Source organism: Trachymyrmex cornetzi, unplaced genomic scaffold (assembly GCF_001594075.2).
Source record: "Trachymyrmex cornetzi isolate Tcor2-1 unplaced genomic scaffold, Tcor1.1 scaffold321, whole genome shotgun sequence".
NCBI lineage: Eukaryota > Metazoa > Arthropoda > Insecta > Hymenoptera > Formicidae > Trachymyrmex > Trachymyrmex cornetzi.
This window is the reverse complement of record NW_017297908.1, coordinates 261,719-282,908: the sequence shown is the minus strand read 5'-3', so window position 1 is coordinate 282,908 and position 21,190 is coordinate 261,719. Positions and strand designations below refer to the sequence as shown.

General features: G+C 29.9%; 3 protein-coding genes across 4 annotated transcripts in view; all 3 read right to left on the bottom strand.

Moving 5' to 3' along the window:
• Positions 1-5,549: 5,549 nt before the first annotated feature.
• Positions 5,550-8,552, bottom strand: LOC108762806 (leucine-rich repeat-containing protein 15). The gene is made up of 2 exons (XM_018509996.1): positions 8,483-8,552; positions 5,550-7,024 (listed from the first exon to the last, which is right to left on the bottom strand). The coding sequence occupies exons 1-2, from the start codon at positions 8,483-8,485 to the stop codon at positions 5,567-5,569; spliced, it is 1,461 nt and encodes a 486-aa protein (XP_018365498.1). The 5' UTR covers positions 8,486-8,552; the 3' UTR covers positions 5,550-5,566.
• A 2,827-nt stretch (positions 8,553-11,379) lies between these two features.
• The window catches only part of eEF1delta (elongation factor 1-delta), a 12,828-nt gene continuing 3,017 nt past the window's right edge, over positions 11,380-21,190 (bottom strand). Inside the window, exons 2-10 of one of the 2 annotated variants that reach the window (XM_018509998.1) lie at positions 20,838-20,937; positions 16,846-16,998; positions 15,589-16,077; positions 14,067-14,159; positions 13,494-13,587; positions 12,410-12,618; positions 12,002-12,071; positions 11,814-11,939; positions 11,380-11,737 (exon numbers count right to left, since the gene is read on the bottom strand). In XM_018509998.1, the coding sequence (XP_018365500.1) occupies positions 11,583-11,737; positions 11,814-11,939; positions 12,002-12,071; positions 12,410-12,618; positions 13,494-13,587; positions 14,067-14,159; positions 15,589-16,077; positions 16,846-16,953 (1,344 nt within the window). In that variant the 5' untranslated portion in view covers positions 16,954-16,998; positions 20,838-20,937 and the 3' untranslated portion in view covers positions 11,380-11,582. The remainder of the gene's footprint in view (positions 11,738-11,813; positions 11,940-12,001; positions 12,072-12,409; positions 12,619-13,493; positions 13,588-14,066; positions 14,160-15,588; positions 16,078-16,845; positions 16,999-20,837; positions 20,938-21,190) is intronic. The other variant, XM_018509999.1, reaches the window with a different exon arrangement.
• On the bottom strand, positions 17,402-18,868 carry Snm1 (DNA cross-link repair protein snm1). The gene has a single exon (XM_018510000.1). It carries the CDS (start codon positions 18,818-18,820, stop codon positions 17,741-17,743), a length of 1,080 nt encoding a protein of 359 aa, XP_018365502.1. The 5' UTR covers positions 18,821-18,868; the 3' UTR covers positions 17,402-17,740.

The window sequence follows — 21,190 nt, the reverse complement described above, 5'->3', positions numbered from 1 at the left end:
ATGGTGTATACACATTTCTGTCCTATATGCACCTACATGTTCCTATACGTCAAGATGCAGTATCCTATAGGCCTTTAATTCCCATAGGCATCTCTTTCGCATTCCCATGGGTATCTATACTAACTTGAGAGAATAATAATAATATTCTATAGAAATAATTAAAAATAGTTCAAATTGAATATAATTCCACATTATGAATTTAACAGGGTGTTTATATATATATTTTAAGTTAATATTCTTATGGCTTCCACGGGTGCTTTCTATGTAAAGATTATGCGTTTGGAGGGTTTTCTCCGTGTCTAGATCTATTCTTGAAATTCCAAGGTTTCGTACTAAATTTCCTGTCATCCTATATATACATGCTGCGTAAATCCTATAGGTATCTATTGTAAGAAATTTGGAGGAAATAGGCACAGAGAAGCTATCAGCGTCAGGGCTGTGTGATTCAGTGGCAGAACGGAAGTCCACCATTTCGGAGGAAAGACCAGGTCTGGGTTCGAGACGAGGAACGCCCTGATATTTTTCTCTGTTGTCATCAATTGTTTACACTGTACAAGCTCCTACAGAGGCTGTGTTCCAAAATTTATTGTCAGCACTGAAAATCTATAGTGCACATAACGTAAATTATAGATTTTCAGTACTGACAGCAAATTTTGGAACAGAGCCAGAATCTTATAGTCCTCTATAGGAATCCATGAAAAAACCCATGGGAATTTACAGCAAGATAGGAGCTTCCTCCCCTGGGGACCTGTCGAATTTACCATAGGTACCTATGGTTAGGCCATATAGGATCTCCGTAGCAGGATCCCCATAGGATTCCTCATGGGAATCTGCAGCAGGGAATGTCCATCCGTCTAGGTAAGTTGGGTTCATCAATGTATCGTCTACGTCAGTTGGGTTTATCAATGTATCGTCTACGTCAGTTGTAAAATTTGAATTATGTATCAAGTCAATAATGAGATTCTGCGGTAAATTCTCAAAATATTTAACATTCAGATATTCTAATGGATTTTTCATTAAATATAATACTTCTATCGATGGCCATATATTCGTCAGTGACAAAGACTCCAGCGAAGTAAATTTATTATCGCTTAAATTCAAATATTTTAAAGATACAAGGGATTCTGTCCACCCTTCCGGCAAAGAACTTAACATATTTTTCGACAAATCTAATTCTTCTAGGACAGTGAGATGAGCAAACGCATTGACATCAATTACTCTAATCCGATTCTCTCCCATTAATAATAATTTTACCAATTTTGGCATATGGATAAAAGTATGCGACATTATTTTCTGTATGAAATTGTTATTAATATATGAAGTGCTAATTTCTATTTCATTTGAGAATTGCGGAATATTCTCGATTAGGTTTCTACTCAGATCGAGTGTTTTTAAATACTGCAAATTTGCGAATGTTTTCGGATATAGATCATATATGTGATTTGAGGATAAGTTCAAAAAGAGCAATTCGTTATTATCTTCGAAAGCATCTGATTTGATAGTATTAATCTTGTTCCCGGAAACAGAAAGATAGTGCAGATCCTTCATACTAGTCATCGATAAAATCCATGATAATGCACTGTGCGGATTGCCAATAGTGTCAAACCTATTTCTATCCAAATTCAGCGCGAACAATTTATTTCCTTTTTCCTTTAACTTTAAATTATTAAATAAATTATCACGAAGATCAAGAAAGTATAAGTTGTTCGACACTAGTCGTACAAAATTGGTTCTTATTATGCTGTTTCCAGAGAGATCCAGGATTTTTAACTTGGGGAATAGCACCCAGGTATCAATCGAAGACATCACATTAGCAAAATTGGATTCCCTAAGTTGAAAATCTAAATCCTTGAAGCAATTTTTACTTAGAGATAAAATTTCTATATCTGCTGTTGCTGCAGTTATTTGCATCATTCATAATAAGCACTTGTAACTTATCCTGAGCTCCAAAGTTAAGAAGTTCTTTTGAGATGTTCCATCTTTTGTTTGAAAGAAACAATTGAGTTAAATTGAGTAATTGATCGAAGGCACCTTTATCAATTTTCTCAATACTATTGCCCATAAGATTGAGACAGGTAATCACAGGGCTGCTGATGAAATCCCGCTTGATTTCAGTGAACACAACGTTTGAGAATTTGAAAGATATATCATCATTACATGGAGATTGAAGCAAATTGTTCATGTAATTTTCTATGGCAAAGTGATCAACGTTTGCTATTGATTATGTAGACCAGCAAACGAAGATGATGATTGTGAAGACAAATTTCACAATGGTCAATCTCTGTAAATATAGAAAACGTCTGTTTTAGAATTATAAAAATATGGCATGTGATTTAAATATAAAACATAATAAATTAAATTAAACTAATTAAGAAAGAAAAGAAAACTTTTCTTTATGATCAAGCTGAATCTTAAGTGTTTAAATAATTTTATATGAATTTATATACTACTTATTAATATAATCATCTAAATGGCGAGCTGAATTAATTTTTCGGTCTTGAAACGCAAACCGATTGAACTACAGTAGTAATATCATAAATTAAATTAGTTAGCAATTTACTAAGTTAATGCTCATCGCATCTTATAAAGAACTTAATCCTCGAATGGCATACTTATTTTCAGCACCTTCGAATGGTATAGGTCATTTGTGTCCGACTCGATTTTAAGGTATTTAAAGTGCTCGAAAAATTCTATAAAAATTCACACATGTTCTTTAAGGTCTCTACTAAATTATTTTGTTATGTAGATGTTGGGATAGGGTCAGGCGCGCAGGTATATGAGAAATAAGAATGTTAGAAAGTACAATGCATGGACACGAATGACCCACGTATGCTGTTTGAGAATTAATTACAGGCGCGGCAACTATAGTGTACAATCGTAAAGCATTCCAAAATTTAGCTTAGTGTGAAAATCCATATCAAAAGAATCCAAGAATCGAATTAAAAATCAACTGTGAACTTTTTAAAATATGCGCTAACAGATATTTGTGATAGCAGTACAACTGCGCATAACAAAGATTCAACTTTCAGGAATCATTTATACTGGCCGTAACCATGTGCCGTATGTCGTTATTTGTAAGAATTGACTGATCACAGTCGAACATTCCTCTCTTACAATTGAATGAGACCGGAATATTCGAATGTGATTAACCAATTCTTATAAATTACGGCATACAGTTACAGCCAATATAAATGATCCCTTACCAACTGTTAGACAGAGCGATGCAATTCGCAATTGTAAAAAAAGGGGATGGCAACAAAGAACACAAAATAAATAAAAAATTAAAAAAGTCGTCATTTTGTGCTCTTCCCCATTTTGTCAGTTAAAAATTTTACACCCACGGGCGAAGTAAGTTGCCGATCTTGTTTAATTATGCTGGATAATATATTAAAATCGTTATATAGGCTTTCTTTTCTTTCTTGTTGTATGTTACATGTACAATCTCAGAAATTACTCTTTGTTTTTAATATTATTTAAACTAATTAACATTCAATAAAAAATAAATATGAGACAAAATTATAATTATATTTATGCAATAAAGATAATTAATCGAAAATGTAGTTCCATAATTATAGTTTTCATAGTTATAAAGTTTCTTATACAAACAAGACATATAAAATTTATTTTTATCATAGTTTCTTTTAAAATTATATAAAAATGTAGCCTACCATTTTTACAATGTTCTCTTTGAAAAATGCAAACTTTAAATTATTTCTGATGTACCTCCTATAAGAACTGTGTTGAATACTGCAACGAACAGTTACACTGACTCTAACTTATCTAAGGCTACATTTTAAAATGTCTTCTCTAAGGAATATTTTATCGGTACAATATATAGATATGTTACGTGTACCATACATTTCAAGTAAAGTTTTCCTCGGAAACGACGTTTTGGAATGTAGCCTAACTATATTTAATAACTTTGTTATTTTTCATATAACATCTAGCAAGTACTATCTCTTCCGAGAGTAGTTATGCAGTGTATAGCAGGAAAAAAATTAAAATTATGATCGATGGTCATAGACATTTTACTAGACAATGAATAAATCAAACATGTACATCTCCATATTCTATAAAATTTTGTCATTTTTTTTTTAAATTTACTTTTATTTGTGTTTTGTTTGTCATTAAAAGAATTTTCAAATAATTCAAAATATATATTAATAAGGCAATTAAAATGAGGAAAAATGAGTCATTGAACTAAGGCGAATATTCGAAAAATACTGAGATTGGAAAAATTTAAATAAAAAAGTTAAGAGATCGAAATTAACGTATATAAAATTTTGTCTGTTTTTAATTATATACAAACCGTCTTCTTTTATTTTTAATAAAAGGATTCGATCTATTTTTTGACAATTCATTTTTGATAACGTAATATTAATATTATTATTAATGTTATTAATATTTATAATAAACTCTTCCGATGTTACATATATACACAGAAAATCTTACATAATTATTTAAAATTCCATTACTTCTAATAAACAAAAAAATATTTTTTATGTCTGTAATATTAAAATTTTAATTTTATTAGAACTTGTATCAATACAGCAAATAAAATTGCATTTTATACATATATTTTTTTCTATGTTATATGCAATACTATATATTTATATATATCTACTTATAAAGGATTTTGTAGTGTATATAATCAGAAAGGTTTCTCTCTGGTGTAATTGACAAGTACGAATATATAACTATTCAAAAGTCGAATAACTGATTAATAACTGCAATAAGGATAAACAATATAATATATTATAGGACCGTATATGTGATAACACAAACTATTGAAATCAAAGTCTTAAACGATCTAACTGGATCTTAATGCTTGTATGATTTTTATGTGAATTTATATACTACGTGTGTAGTCCCCAGAAACGCGCGCCGAAATGATTTTTCGGTCTTGAAACGCTAACTCTATTAAACTACCGCAGTAATATCACGAGTTAAATTGACTAGCAATTTAACAAATTTTTTATGCCTATTCGCATCTTCGAAACGATCTTAATAATGTTGAATGACATATTAAAATCTGTAAAGAATTAATTCTTATTGCGAAAAATATTACCTTGGCCGAGAGTCGAACCCGGATCTTTTGCATTTCGTGCGAAATGCCTAAGTCTTTAGACTACCGAGGCTACGAGCTAAAAACAGTCCACTGATCAAGTTCTTGTTAAACTTTGTGTAAAATTTTTGACATTTTTCATTGTTAAGTTAATTTAACATAATCTGATTATATGTTATTTAAATAGTTTGTGTTGAATTGATATTTAACATTTCTTAATGTCAAAATAATACAATTTATGAGTAAGTGAACAAGCAACATAAAAATGTTTCAAAACATAAATTCTAAGATAAATGAATAAAATATGTGTTAATTTAGCATATCATAAATCTCAATTTTATTGAAAAAAATATGTTCCCACAGTTTGTTTACAAACTATGTCAGTATTATCTTTTTTATTTTATTTATTTTATTAAATAATATTTGCGTTTTATATTTTAACATATTCATCTTATGTTAAATTAATACATAAATTTGAGTGGACATTTGGGATGAAATGTGTTAAATTTCAATACCATCTTCTATCGGGGTACTCGAGGTTCTTTCTCGTATATATTTTATAAAATTTGAATTAATCAAGTCAATAGTGAGATTCTGCGGTAAATTCTCAAAATATTTAACATTCAGATATTCCAGTGAATTTTTCATTAAATATACTTCTATCAATGGCAACGTATTCGTCAGTGACAAAGACTCCAGCGAAGTGAATTTATTATCGCTTAAATTCAAATATTTCAAAGATACAAGGGATTCCGTCCACCCTTCCGGCAAAGAACTTAACATATTCCTCGATAAATCTAATTCTTCTAGAACAGTAAGATGAGCGAACGCATTAACATCTATTTTATCAATCTGATTCTTTCCTATTAACAATTTCATCAATTTCGGCATATGTACAAAAGAATGCGAGATTATTTTTTTTATGTTGTTGTTATTAATGTATAAAATGCTAATTTCTGTTTCATTTATTGAAATTTGCGGAGCATTCTCGAGTTGATTGATACTTAGATCAAGTGTTTTTAAATACTGCAAATTTGCAAATGTTTCCGGATGTAGATAATGTATCTGATTTGAGGATAAGTTCAAGAAAAGCAATTCGTTATTGTTTCGGAAAGCATCTGATTCGACAGTATTAATCTTGTTTCTAGAAACAGAAAGATAGTGTAGATTCTTCAGACTAGCCAACGATAAAGTCCGACCGTATTGGTTATTGTACCGTTGAATAATGTTAAATTCATTTTTATCCAAATTCAGTGCGAACAATTTGTTCCCTTTTTCGTTTAAGTCCAACCTACTAAGCAAATTGTCATGAAGATCAAGAAAGTATAAGCTGTTTGACAATAGTTGTACAAAATTAGTTTCTGATATGCTGTTTTCAGAGAGATCCAAGATCTTTAACTTGGGGAATGGCATCCAGCTTTGTAAAGTCATCGGCGTCATATAATTAAAATAGTCTTCCCGAAATGGAGTTTTTTGTACAAACTTTAAATCGACGGCATAATTTTCACGTAGAGACAAAATTTCTAAGTTAGGATATTCGTCGAAAATCTGTATATATTGTTGATAAGACCACCTTGTTCTTGCATTGTTCACAATAAGCACTTGTAACTTATCGTGACCTCCAAAATCAAGAAGTTCACTGTCCGGACGCAATTCATTGTTTGAAAGAAACAATTGAGTTAAATTTGGTAATTTTTCGAAGGCACCTTTCCCAATTTTCCCAATACTATTGTTCATAAGATTGAGGCAGGTAATCACAGGGCTGCTGATGAAATTCTGATTGATTTCAGAGATCACTGCATTCGAGAAGTTTAGAGACACATCGTCATTACATAGAGATTGAAGCGATTCGTTCATGTAGTTTTCTATGGCAAAGTAAACATTTGCTCTTGATGATGTAGACCAGCAAACAAAGGTGATGATTATGAAGACAGACTTAACGAGAGAGATTATCGATTTCTGTAATAAATATAGAAAACATTTGTTTTAGAGGATTATAAAAAGATGATTTGTGATTTAAATGTAACTCAATAAAATAAAAAATATAAAGTCTTATAAGATAATATGACTACACAACAAATTGGAAATAAAAGGCCCTAATATGATCAAACTGGATCTTTAGTGCTGAAATAATTCTATATTTGAAGGCTTAGGACGCTTGCACGGAATGCATGAAGATCTCCGGATTCGATCTCCGGCCGTTAATATTTTTTGCAATATAAAATTATTTACAGATTTTAGATCAATTTAAGATGTCTTATGAGCATCAATATAATTAAATTGCTTGTCAATTTAATTGGTGATATTACTACTGTAGTTCTGTTAATTGTGTTTCAAGATTGAAAATAAATTTGGCGCGCAGTTCGAAAAATTGGATATACACATATGTAGTATATAAATTCATAGAATTATTTCAGCATAAAAGATGCAGCTTAATCATTTAGAGCTTTTATGTCCAATAACAAATAAAATTAAAATTGTAATAAATTAAAAATTAAACTAATTAAAAATTCTCAATAAAAAAATAAATATGAAACAAAATTATAACTAAAACAATAAAATTAAGAAAAATTCGCAGACAATTAAGAGTCCACGCGGTAATTGGTGCATATAAAATTCAAACATATTAATAATTAATTAAACATCCATATAATATAGTCAATCAAATACAAATTTCCGAACGTTTCGGTCCTATATTGGGACCATCCTCAGCGGTGAAAAAATCTTCATAAGTTTCATTAAACGATGTTCATTACATCGTTTAATGTCGACGAGTCAAGACATAATTTACTGTATGTTAATTTGTCAAAATTTATCGATGGATTTTATATTATTGTGTAATTGTATTAACTATTAAGTAGTGTGTCTCTGTTGAACAACGAGGACATTCCCTATGGAATTAAATACAGAGGAGATTTTCACTCAACCAAGTGATGGGCTTGCGTGTGTTGTTTTGTGGAAGCACAGATTCACTAACTGACTGCGATCTTAATGATAGTCAAGACTTATGAAGATTATTTTTTCACCGCTGAGGATGATCCTAATATAGGACCGAAACGTTCGGAAACTTTGTATTTGATTGATTACATATATAGATGTTTAATTAATTATTAATACGTTTGAATTTTTTATACTCACCAATTATCGAGTGGACTCTTAATTGTCTGTAAATTTTTCTTAATTTTATTGGTTATTCTAAATCACAAGAGTCTTAGTTCAACTATTCGTTATTGTTTTTTAAAATTATAAAAAACTGTACAATTTATGTAATAAAGATAATTATAATAACCGAAAACAGTTCTATAATTATAGATTTCATAGTTGTAGATTCCCTTATATGAGATATATTATCGTAGTTTCTCCTAAATTATTAATACTAATAATTAAAACTAATAATTATATAAAAATGTTGCCTACCATTTTTTATAATATTGTCTTCGAAAAGATATAAACTTTAAGTTATTTCTGGTGTACCTTCTGCAAGGACTGTATTTTGAATACTGCAACGAACAATTATGCTAACTGAGATCTGCCATCATGAATCGCGAACAAAGTGTGGGGAGAAAGCTGATATTACAGGGAATTCCCCTACAGGAATTGAAAGACGATATACATATATACTTTAGACTCAGTGGCGTAACTTCAAAATTTGAAGAGGATACTGTTTGCTTACAGATCGATTGCCTTATACAGTATCGTTTGTCTACATCACTTTTGCTGACAGTTCGTTTGCGCACAAAAATTATTGCCTACAATATGGATGAGATTCTAGGGTACCCAAGTATGTATATCAGGGATAAAAAAGTGTGTATAGCTAGGGTTAAGTTTTATCAAGTCGTTTCTGATAAATTTTTTTAGCACTGTCTGTAAAAATGACATATCATGTTAAGTTTTTGAAAAAACACGATCAAAGTTGCTAAAATAGACGTTTTTATTACTTTTGCATTAATTATATCTTTCGATAGAGATCTACTAGTAAAACTTATAGAATATCAAGTCAAATAGTAATAGACAATGTAATTGAAAATAAAATTAAGTTTTAAGGCCCCTAACGACCCTTGGGCCCAGGGAACCTCCTCTGCCTCCCGATAGTTACGCCATTGCTTTAGACTTACAAAAAAAGTAGACTTACAAAAATAGTACCGGAAACGCGATAACATATCTGAATATAAGATATCTGAGCCGAATGAAGCCCAGTATTAAATAACATTTATTATTTTAAAACGTGCTTTATACGCCTGAAGTATATGCTTAAAACTCTTAAAAGATATGTTATAGAAAGTTAATAAAAAGGGATTAAAGAATTAGAATCAGTAGCAATACATTTGTTTAACACAACAAAAACTTGTGTGTATATATGAGCCATTTTTATAACAAATTTGTTGCAAAGTTTACCAGTACACATTGTTTCACAGTTCATTATAATACATTATAATATTATATTCAACTTCCTAGCTATTGAAAATAACAAATAAATCAACTTTTTGAAATAAGTATAAATATTTTTTTTAAGCAACATACTCATTAAATAAGGTCCACTAATGTGATTATTATCATGACTATTGTCATTTGTGTGAGGCTTACGCCATAGAATTTTCAATGCTGCTATCTTTTAAGAAGTTCAAATTGCATTCAAATTGTTAGATATTTCCAAAGATTAAAGTGTTAATTGCAGACAAAATAAACGATAATTGTAATGTTTGAGAGTAGAGTAAATCCTAAGGAATTTTCTTTTTATGATTAATAATCATTTTAAAACTGATTTAAAAAAATAATGTTTATTATCTTTGTTATTTTTAAATTTTTTATTTGGGCCTTATACATTCATATGCATGTAATAAGGCCCAATGTCAGAGTTTAAAAGTTTTTTTTCGGTCATTTATAAATATTCTGTATTAACAATATATTTTAGTTTTGTGAGTGAATAAAATAAAGATTTAAATCTCACTTAGTTTATTTTAATATTCCTATAGAATTTAAAAAAAAAATTAATTAGGTGAGTCTTATTCAGATACCTTATTCTAATAATTTCGTCATCTTTTATACAAACAAGGCAAATGAGAATCTTTTCCGCAAATGATTACGCAATATCTCATACAGCAGAAAAATGAAAACTAAAATTAACAGTTTTATTGAACAATAAATAAATCAAACATATACATATATTTACATATTTTGTAAAATTTCACTTCTTTCTTTAAAATTTACTTTTACATGTTATTAAAAGAATTCTAAAATAATTAAAAATATATATTAATAGGACAATTAAAATGCGCAAAAATGAGTCGATAAATTAGAGAAATATTTTTGAAAAATTCTAAGATTGGAAAAAATTCGTATGAAAGTTAAGAGATATAACATAGAAAATTTTGTCCTTTTTTAACAATTTATAATGAAAACTGCCTTCTTTTATTTTTAATAGGATTCAATCTATTTTTTGATAAAGAATCAGTCTATATTTTTTTATAACATAATATTAATTAATATTATTATTAATATTATTAATTGTTTAATTTTTATGATAAAAATTGTTTCAATATGAAATCAAATCGAGATTTATGTAGTGTGGATAAAAAGTTCGTATAATGAATTTTTTTCTACTAATGTAGCAACACTGTAGGTTTCATAGTGGCGTGGCATGTAATAGGAAGTCTAATGGAGGAAAATTTTTTAAATAAAGTAACATCATATATATATATGTTTATTTATGATCGTGTGTTTATTCATATTGATGTTTTCTTCCATTACTGATAAGAACTGAATTGAGGTATTGTTGTATAATGTCATATTCTAATAAAATGATATATCGCACAAGCGTTAATAAAAATAAAATACGTAAACAAAACGTTCGTGCATTGAATTTTTTTCACGATATCTCAACGATATCTTAATTTAGTCCTTATCAGTAATAATAAAAGAGAACATCAGTATGGGTAAACACACGATCAGAAATAAACACGATGCTGCTTTATTAAACAAATTTTAGATATAAATACATATATGTATATGATTCAGCTATGCTAATATTAAATTCGTAACTGTGGATGAATGAATCTAAGAATAGTAGGTAATTTCTTATAAATCAGAAATCACTAAATACATGTATTGCATTGGTCACAAATGTTTTTATTTATGGTAATATGAAAACATAAAATAATAAAAGGTAACTTCACTTTTAACGGAAACAATTTGTTGTAATTAATAAAAAAATATATATATAAAGAAAAGATAGAGAACTCTAATTACAACATCATAAAGATTAGCAATAAATATTTTTAATTTATCTAAATCTACTAAATATTTGAATTGTTAAATTTGCTCTTTATATTTTTCAAGGTTTTAGACAGACTGTAATAACATCGAACAATTTTATCTTTGTCTTTTGACTTAATAATACGACAAAACGTGCATGTGGAACAGTTTTCGATTATAGATACTGTTAATGGAATGCAGAAATGGCACATAGACCGATGCTTATTTTTGACTACACACTTTTTGTAGTTTGGCTCTAATTTCTTTACACCTTGTTAAAAGCTGCAATATCAACGCTTTGTACATATTCTTCGATATTTTGAATCTTTTCCATTAACCAATCTACTGACACTTTGTCGTCTTCTACTACACACGAAATCTGTAGCTTGTGAATTCCAAAGGCGAGTGGCATGAGTTTAGCTACAAAAGAAGGATAAATCTTAGTCATAGAGCTCACATACGATATTAAAAATCGAAAGATATTATAAAAACTTACAAGCACCCCAAAGGAGACCATCAATCTCGATCTTTCGCACTTCTTTTTCCATTTCTTGCATGTTTGTCTCGTCGTCCCACGGTTTGACATCCAGGACGATATTTGATTTAGCTATTAAGGCTGGTTCTACAAGATACAAGTTAATTAATAATAATATAATTTAGATAACTGTGAACTCCGTTACATACTTTTAGACTTCTTAGCAGTATATGCAGCAATTCGTTCTTCTCTAATCTTGGCAGCCTCTAAATCGTCTCCCTATCGAATCAAATACAGTAAGAATTTTCATCATAGGATGAAAACAGATAGATTTTATAATTCGCGAAAGAGACATTATTACATACTGAATTTATATGAATGTGAAAAAGTGCTAATATTGGATGAATCAGTACTATGGGAATATCTGGTGTATGCCAAATAATAAATATCATATAATTTTACATAAATATAAAATTGCATATCGTAATATTTGTATTAATTTAGGAATATCAGTGTATTATGTTTAGTTATTTCTGTGTCATATAAAATTAAACTTAAACATTCGTCTTATACAAAGAGACCAATTAATATCATTTCTACAGTCTTTGCTCACTTGCCTCTGAATCAGAATCAAACAGATCAATATCTTCATTGTCATCTTTTTTTTTGTTCTGCTTCTGCTCTTGTTCTGGTTCCTCGGGTTTCGCAGGACAAATTGCTATGTAAGGTATACGTGCTTCGAGGCTTCCCACACGATGTTCCAAAGTTCCAACAATTTTCACTTGATGCGTCAATTTTTCAACAGTACTCTTCAGGTCCTGAATGACTATTCAGAAAGATTTTCAAATCATACATATTCTTTTAATTGTACTTGCCAGCATCATTAAGATTGATATCTATCGATACAATGAGAAGAAAATCATTGCAGTTTGATACAATTTTTTTGCATTGCTTACCTCATATTATCTTTGTACATATTTTTGTATTTACATAATGTTTTAAAATAATTAAAAAAGTATGTAACAATAATTAAGATTCAGATATTATATATAATTAATTCATGCTAAAATTATTTTAGATGCAGTATATATAATTACATAATTTACGTAATAAAAGGAATTATGGTGATAATTAATTTTATTTGCTGGCGCGTGTGCGCGTGGGCGTGCGTGTGTGTGTACAGTCAGGGACTAAAAGGTTGCAACACTTTTTTTTATGATTTTCGCAACGCGGCAAAATTGTTGCCCAGGGGGGTCGGGCGGATGGTTTATCTTTTTTTATGTTTTAACTAAACGACATATTAATGTTTGTGTTTTGTGTGTTGTGTTGTTGTTGTGTTTGTGTTGTTGTTTTTTTGTTCAAGATTTTTAATTTTTTAAAATTTTATTTCAAAGTTAAGTCCTTTAAGAGATTTATGAGAATAAAAATGGTTTCTGATCTCAATTTTAATTGTGTCATTTTTTCTTCTCAATCTTAACAAGTCTGTATTGCCCGGGCTTCCCCTACATTTCATAAAAATATTTAATGGAATTATAAATAAAAAAAAAATAATAATTGTAATAAAAGTAAATTGTATACTTAATAATATAATATCACATTATTTTTTTTTATTATTAATTGCTGATGGTTATTATAGAGAACTTTTTGAGACAAAAACTAATACTTGCATGTACCATACTGTAATAGTCATAATATACGTACTATTTCGCAGATCCTGATTTTCTTTTTCAAGTTTGACAATACGAGGAGTAATATCTTGATTTGCGGTATGAGCAAGTGCTGCAATATCATCCATCTGAAAAATATGTGATAAAAATGTGATGAAAAAAAAAATGATTTGAGATATTATAAAAATTATATTTCCTACTGTAATAGAATTAGTGAAATCAAATAAAAAATAAAAATTTGATTGTCGTGTCCAGTTTTATCCATAGGAATTTTGATATTCGATGAAGTATAATGTTCTTATAATTAATGTATTATTATTTTAGTAAACTAATCTCAATCATTTATTGTTATTACATTAATATAGCAACATACGATAAACATTTTCACGTGAAAACAAAACATAATAGTTAATAGTTAATTTACATACGTAAAATCCTTTTCATTTTATTTTTCATTCGCAACATTAGTTTTATATTTTAAAATGCCTAAGAAGCGATGAAAGGGGATGTGAGAATAGATTTAAATAATATGAAAATGTTAAATTAGTAAGCGGATTGTGGAAAATTACGTTGTATAAAAGGTGAGCGAAGAGAGTGCAGTACTCACACACTGTAAAGACTGTTTAATATGTTGCCGAGCCTTCGCAACCTCATTGGCCAAACTTCCAACAGGAGGCATTGGGCAAGTGGACTGTTGAGCCTGTATCCACCGAGATTAAAAGTAAGCTCACACCCAGATTGATTATTTGAAACTACATGCCATATCTCCACTAAAGTTTATATTAATAATATTAACAAAACAAAATATTAATTAAAGATCCTAATATACACAGAGATGCATGTATTCAAATAAAATATTAAAATATTTCTTCTTTAAAGATTCCGTTTTTCTTTACAATAAAAAATAGAATAATGCAATCTCCAAGAGTATTGACATAAGTAAGCATTACTCTTTGGTAACAAAAATGTTAATTAAATGTTATTAATTAATGTTATCAAAAGAAGACATATATTTATATACACACATATATTTACTTTTACAGAAAATATACAAATATAATAATTTAAAACTGACATTGAAAATACATTTTTGGATATTTATTAAGCTAACACACATGTGGAGATAGACATTGCGCGTATTATAGCAGAAGTATTAAGAAGTGAAATAATACTATACTTTTTAATATAAAAATGCGGCAGTATACTACAAAAAAAAAATAAACAGTATTTACAAATCATTAAAGTAAGTACGTTTGTATTATATATAGCACATATTTTTATAGAAGAATAAATGCGGAAAACTTGTTGTTGAATTATTAACTAAATAAGCATGCAATTAAAAATTCACTAACGTACACAAATACAAAAAAATTGTCTACACAAAAAAGAAAGCAGAAAATTTTTCTAAAGTATTATCCTACACACATTTTAATGCTAATAGTTATGACATAAATACTATTAAGCAAGTTGTTTCGAAGTTGATAATGTTAGAAGCATTTTTTAATAAAAAAATTTTAATCTATCAGTTTAAATTTATCAACAAAAGTATTAGAATTATTTTTTGTGATTACTTTTTATTATTAAATCAAAATATGTAGATTTTAAACCGACAATTGAATCCGGCGTTAAACTGTAAGTCCCATATATCAGTAGATATATGTATACTCGCCAATATGCATGGCAAACATGGCGATTTACTGCCAAATTCTTTCCTTCCAAAGACATGTAGAAAAACATAAAGGAAAAAGGTTGAAAGAGGCCGATATCCAGGAGTGAATGAAATCAGGCTGATGTATAGATTTTAAACCTTTCGCGAATATAACAGATTCTTTTTTGTCACAATTATAAATGTATAATTAAATTATTAATGATGATACATGCATATGCCATGCATTTATAGCAGACAGAAATGGTACAAATATTAGAGTAAACCCCTTAGTGCAAAATGAAAACCAAATGGGACAAAGAAACGGATGCCATTCTTTTAATTGCAAAATGTAATAGACGCATTTTTCTATATGACAATATAATATGAAATAAAATTAACGTAAAGTCAACTGAAAATACTTTGTCTATGTCATATCGAGACACACTGAACAGTAACCCACAGATTACATTAGAGCATGTACCTGGTCGGGCAATTGTTCTTTATTCCTTGCGAATGGCACTGCAGTTTCTTTATTTCCCCCGAGATCGGTTCCTCCATTTCCCCCGAGATCGGTTCTTCCATTTCCCCTATTTTTATTTCTCGTATCTTCCTTGTTCCTTTTCTCTTTAGCTTCTTTCGCATTATATTTTTTAGATTTCTCGCTCGGAGAAGCATTCTCCTTTTCCTTCGCGTTATCCCTCATGCTATCAAATTTTTCACATGTCTTTGCGTTTTCTTTATTCTGCATGTTGCACACGTCCGCAGTATCTTTATTGATGACTTTTGCATTCTTTTCTTGGCATTTAGAACGTTTCATATTCGTTTCATTCGACTCATGAGCTAGCTTGTTGTCTTTAGACTTTTCAGCCTTAGATTTCAATGTATTAGTATTGATTAGATCTTGGCACTTGTCAGTTATAGAATTGTCAGACTTAAGCGTGCAGCCTCCCGTAATCTTACGAGACACCACCTTGAAACATGTTCCAAGCTATGCAAGTATAGGTCAACGTTTTTCAAATAACGCAAGAAGCAAAAACAAAATCGTTTCTTTTGTGCAACCGATACGTATAACTGCTACTTAACATGTATTATAATTAAACACGTTTATGTAATCATGTAAAGTGTTTAAATATGTTGGCATATAAGCATTAGATTTGTATAATGCTTGAATCTTAGACCAAAAGATATGAAAAAAAAAAACGAGACTTACAATATCGAAAGATTACAATACTATTTTATCAGTTCACCTTAAAAATGTAGAAAAAAACTTGGGATTATACACTGAGAAAGAATTTTACATTTCTCATTGTACAAAAATGCTATAGATACCTTGTGTGAAGTATGAAGAGAGAAAGAGAGCAAAGCTAATTTTGTTATCACCAGATATTCCCGCGTATTTGTGTGTTAGAAATGTTAGTTAGTTAACACAATATGTTATACAGTAACACAAACATGATGCATACACAAACATAGGAGAATGACACTAGGCGGCACTAGCTATGGATGCTATGATTAGGACTAGTAAATTCACTTGATAAATTATGAATGTATTATACTTTCTCAAAGGATATGGATTTTAAAAAATCTTGGTGTTATTTAAAATTCATGGTTATTAAAGACAAATGATTTACCCAATGATCTATATGTTTAAACATTTTTACTCTATCCCATTCCCTGCCGACAACTCTCTTTATTTATTGAGCAGTGGATGATCGCAGCAACAACAATAATTCCTTACCTTGGCCATTTTCTCAAAATACTGCCGTTCTGCTTTGTCGTAGGATGGCTTATCAAACCATACCTTTTCTTTAGCTAATGCAGCGGTTGCTATTGTAGCGGTTGTCATCTTTTCGGTATTTTACTTGGAATGAAGCAAAAATGCTATGAATTTCTGCAAACAAGACAAGAGAAGCAGGATAAAAAAAGGTTCAATCTACATACATAAACACGGTTTTTCAGGTTTTTCTTTTAAACCGTGATGATTAAAAATTGAGATTAAGATTGGGTTGAAATTTAACCAATTTAAACAAAGTTCACTAAACTTGAAATTGGCTTTCTTTTTTTTGATTGATTAAATCCCAATCTAATTTAAATTTTTAGTCTCTGATCACAGCTTTATTGCGTTCAAGAATCAGTTAAGAATAAGGATATCATAAATTATAACATTCATTATATTTTATTATATAAAAGTACAATTTTTTATCTGAAGCATATAACAATAATATATGTCATATAATAATACGTAATTATAAGACTAATATAATCATTAACACTAAAACCACGGCTGTGCCACTTTTGACTCATCCGATAGCGCTTCTGTTTATTTGGGTTTGCACGTGGAGCTTTCGATTTTTGTGACTTTTCATAATCGTAATTAATTACAAGTAATTTTACTTTTATGGTGACAACTCTTTCTCGTAAAAAGCTAGATTTACTTTGAATCGTGATTGAGTTAATTTAGACCAGCGGTTCAAGTGTTAATTAAATTACCATAAAAAATGATCTATTAATTTTCTTTTTAATTCTTAATTTTAAGAATCGTCATTATCATTAAGATACTTAGTCCGTTATTCATAATTTTGCACTTAAGAATGTAACTTTTTTTCATAATGTAGAAATACGTTGCCCTTTTCTTATCTTCTAATTTCATCTAGCAACCGATTTATTGTGTCTTGTTCGTTTTCCTCACATACACACGGATGTATCTGTTTTGGTTTAAAATATTGTATAAATTTCCTAAGTTCATCAAAAGAAGCATGCGTGGAATAACATACATTAAACGTCCTTTCACTAGACTCATCCCATTCTCCAACTACACTCTTATCACGTTTCTTCCATTTTATTACTGATGGTACAATAGTTAATATGTCCTGCTGAAGGACATTGGTACGACATTGTAGACCTGGGCGATTCATACATACATATTTACTCATACATGCATGTATACGTGCATCCAGTGAATTATTTGTAACGTGACATGCCAATTCTGGGATACGCATATAACTTTTGTATACATAATCCTGAACATGAATACGTGTTTTCAAAGATTTCGACAGCTCCATGTAGAGAAACTCAGAGCCATATAAAGCGGAACATTCCAGAATAACGACTTTCCTTGGGCTTTCATCTAGCCATTCTTTCACAACTTTACTCATTACACTTATACTTTCTATTCTTGTCGGGAGATAAGTGAAATCATGACTTAAAAATGTTGTATCTAAATATACATTATCAAACTTTTTTGGAAAATTGTTGCAATTCAGTGATTTTATTTTACGATAATCATGTGGATTGATTCTAAAATCTCCAGTATATAATATTAATTTATTCATTTTCTCAAAAATAAACATCACCGAGCCAGGACAATGTCCAGCAGAAGTAAATGTTACAAAAAGAATATCAGTCTCTTCGCTGTTATAATTACTTCTATATTCAATACAAACTTTTTTATCGACTTCGATATCTTTTACATAAGTTTCTACATTACGCAGATTTTGACAATACTTATTTTCTAAGAAAACTTTACTAATGCGACTACAATAAAGATACTTATTATACTGTTTTAAGTGATCAAAAAATGTAATGTCCAAGCCTTGCATATGATCAATATGACAATGGCTAAGGAAATACACAGAGGAATTCATGTTTTCTCGATTAAAACGGTCCACCGAGATGCCTGGTATCTCTTTGATAAGCCCAACGAACGTTGACATTCTGATGCATAAATTCTTCCTGTAATGAAGAATCTAGATATCAACTAAATCCATGCAAGCATGTGAATGCATGATAAAATAATAATGGAGCAACAAGCCATTAAGAATATATAAATCATTTATTTCATTAAAAATTGAGTCATATTCAATTAATTTTGTTAAAATATTTAAATAATATTTAGCTTGCAAAATGCTCTGAATGACCCGATGGATAAAAATCTTTGATTATATTTGTTTTCGCAATTTCCCACAATTTGTCTTGTAAGCAAATACTTATATCCTCTACACTGGCGCAAAAATTAAATATTTCACAAATACTGTAACTTTGTAAAACAGCTCTTTCCAAGATTGAATTACGATGAAATAATGTATGCATGATGTATATGTTATAAATTAAATAGATACAAATTATATAGTTAAATTATAATAAAATTATATTAAATTCTAGAATATTTAACCTTTTTTAAGAAGGTGGCCAAAACACCTCTCTTACATAGTTATTTTAAAAATCTTGTTGTAAAAAAGGAAAATGAAAAAATATTGTCATTCCTTTACATTCCTCTATTTCATAAGGATAAGAATAATGTAAATCTAACTCTAATCTAAATTTATACTATCAAAAATATAACTAAAAAATAAGATCTGGAGTGCTCTAATTACTCCACCTATCTATAAAGGTTAAATATATGCATATATATATGTGTGTGTGTGTGTGTGTGTGTGTGTGTGCGCGCGCGCGCGCGCGCGTGCGTGTGTGTACACACACATATGCATATATTTAAACTTCTTTAACTTACATAAAAAAAGTTTAAATTTCTATTCTCCATTCATCGGTATATTTAGATTATATTCGATCGCCAGTGATTTTGAAAAACCGTCGAATTAGACACTTTCGCCATATACATGTATGTAATTAATAAACAGAAAGAGGGAGGTTCAGAGACAGTGGGAGGAAGGTAAAATACAAAAGGCGAGATACAACGGGAGGTATAAAGAAATAGGGGTGAAGGGCAAAGTTCCAGAATACCTGAGGAAAGAAAATTTAGGGGATGGAAAAGGAGGTGATAAGGTAAGAGCACTTTTCAAATTAAGATGCGGGAACTTAGAGGAAGGGAATAAATATTGGGAGGGAGAACATAAGAATAGGTGTATATTCTGTGAAAATGGTAATGATAATATGATGCACTACATAGGGGAATGTAGAGAAATAAAAGATAGGTTTAAGAGTTTAGGGAGAGGAAATAAAGAGATCTTAAAGAGACTACAGGATGAAAGCTTAGATGAGGAGAAAGGGGAATTGTTAAGGAAACTATGGAAAGAGAGGGAGGAGGTAAAAAAAGGAGGGAAATAAGAAAAGAGGAGGGGGAGAACATAGAAGAAAGGTGGAAGGAGGGTAGGAAGAAAGGAAAGTAAAAGGTAGACAAGGGGAATATAGGGAATAAGAGGGGTGGATAACCAAGAATGAAGGATATTAGGAAAGTAGATACGGCAGAGTTAAGAGCAAAGGTATATGATAAGTATTTGTATTTCTGTATTTCTGTTTTATATATATATTTATAGTTTTGTTAGTTGTTAGGTCTTTTATATTGTATATGGTAAATAGTGTTTAATAAAGTTATGAGGCAGTATTTAGGTTATTAAGATAAGGAGTAAAGAGGATGTGAGTACAAACGAAAGAATGGAAGAATGAGTGGGTTAAGATTTTTTGTAAACCAAGTCCCCTTCTTGGCTGTATACGCTGAAGTGTAATAAATTCTATTCTATCACATACATGTATGTATCACTCTTAATTAAAACAGTAAACGACGATATTATTAGACTCGACAGATCGTTTTTCTCGAAATTTCGATGAGATATATATGTGCAATATATTGCACCATGTGCAGTATTGATCAGTGGGTTTGCATTTGCGGACTTATATTTTTCGTAATATTAGTCAGATTAACTAATAGTTGATTAGCAGGAATCAAGCGACAATCGGTTTAACAAGAAGTAATCTGTTAAATTTAAGTTATACCTCGAGCCACGTCCAGATATCAAATTGGCTCAATAATTGTTCGGTGGCCAAAATTCCAGCGTGCCGCAGGAAAACGTGCAAAATCGTGCCAAGACAGTGGCTGCCAGGGTTGCCAGATATACAATACGTAAAATCGCGTACAGAGCGCGCTCAAGTCAAATTTGCTTTTAAAGCCTATAGCGGAGAGCACAGACTCTTGCATAACGCATAACACATGAGGCATAAGAAATTGAACCAACCAGAGTTCTCTATTACATGGAAGGGAAAGAAACGGAGAACTTCGATTGGTACATATTCTTATGCAATACGTGTTATGCGTTATGCAAGAGTCTGTGCTCCCCGCTTATCGCACA

Bases quoted from the DNA above. Each gene is read 5' to 3' on its own strand.
- Snm1 (XM_018510000.1), bottom strand. From the start codon at position 18,820: ATGTCAACGTTCGTTGGGCTTATCAAAGAGATACCAGGCATCTCGGTG.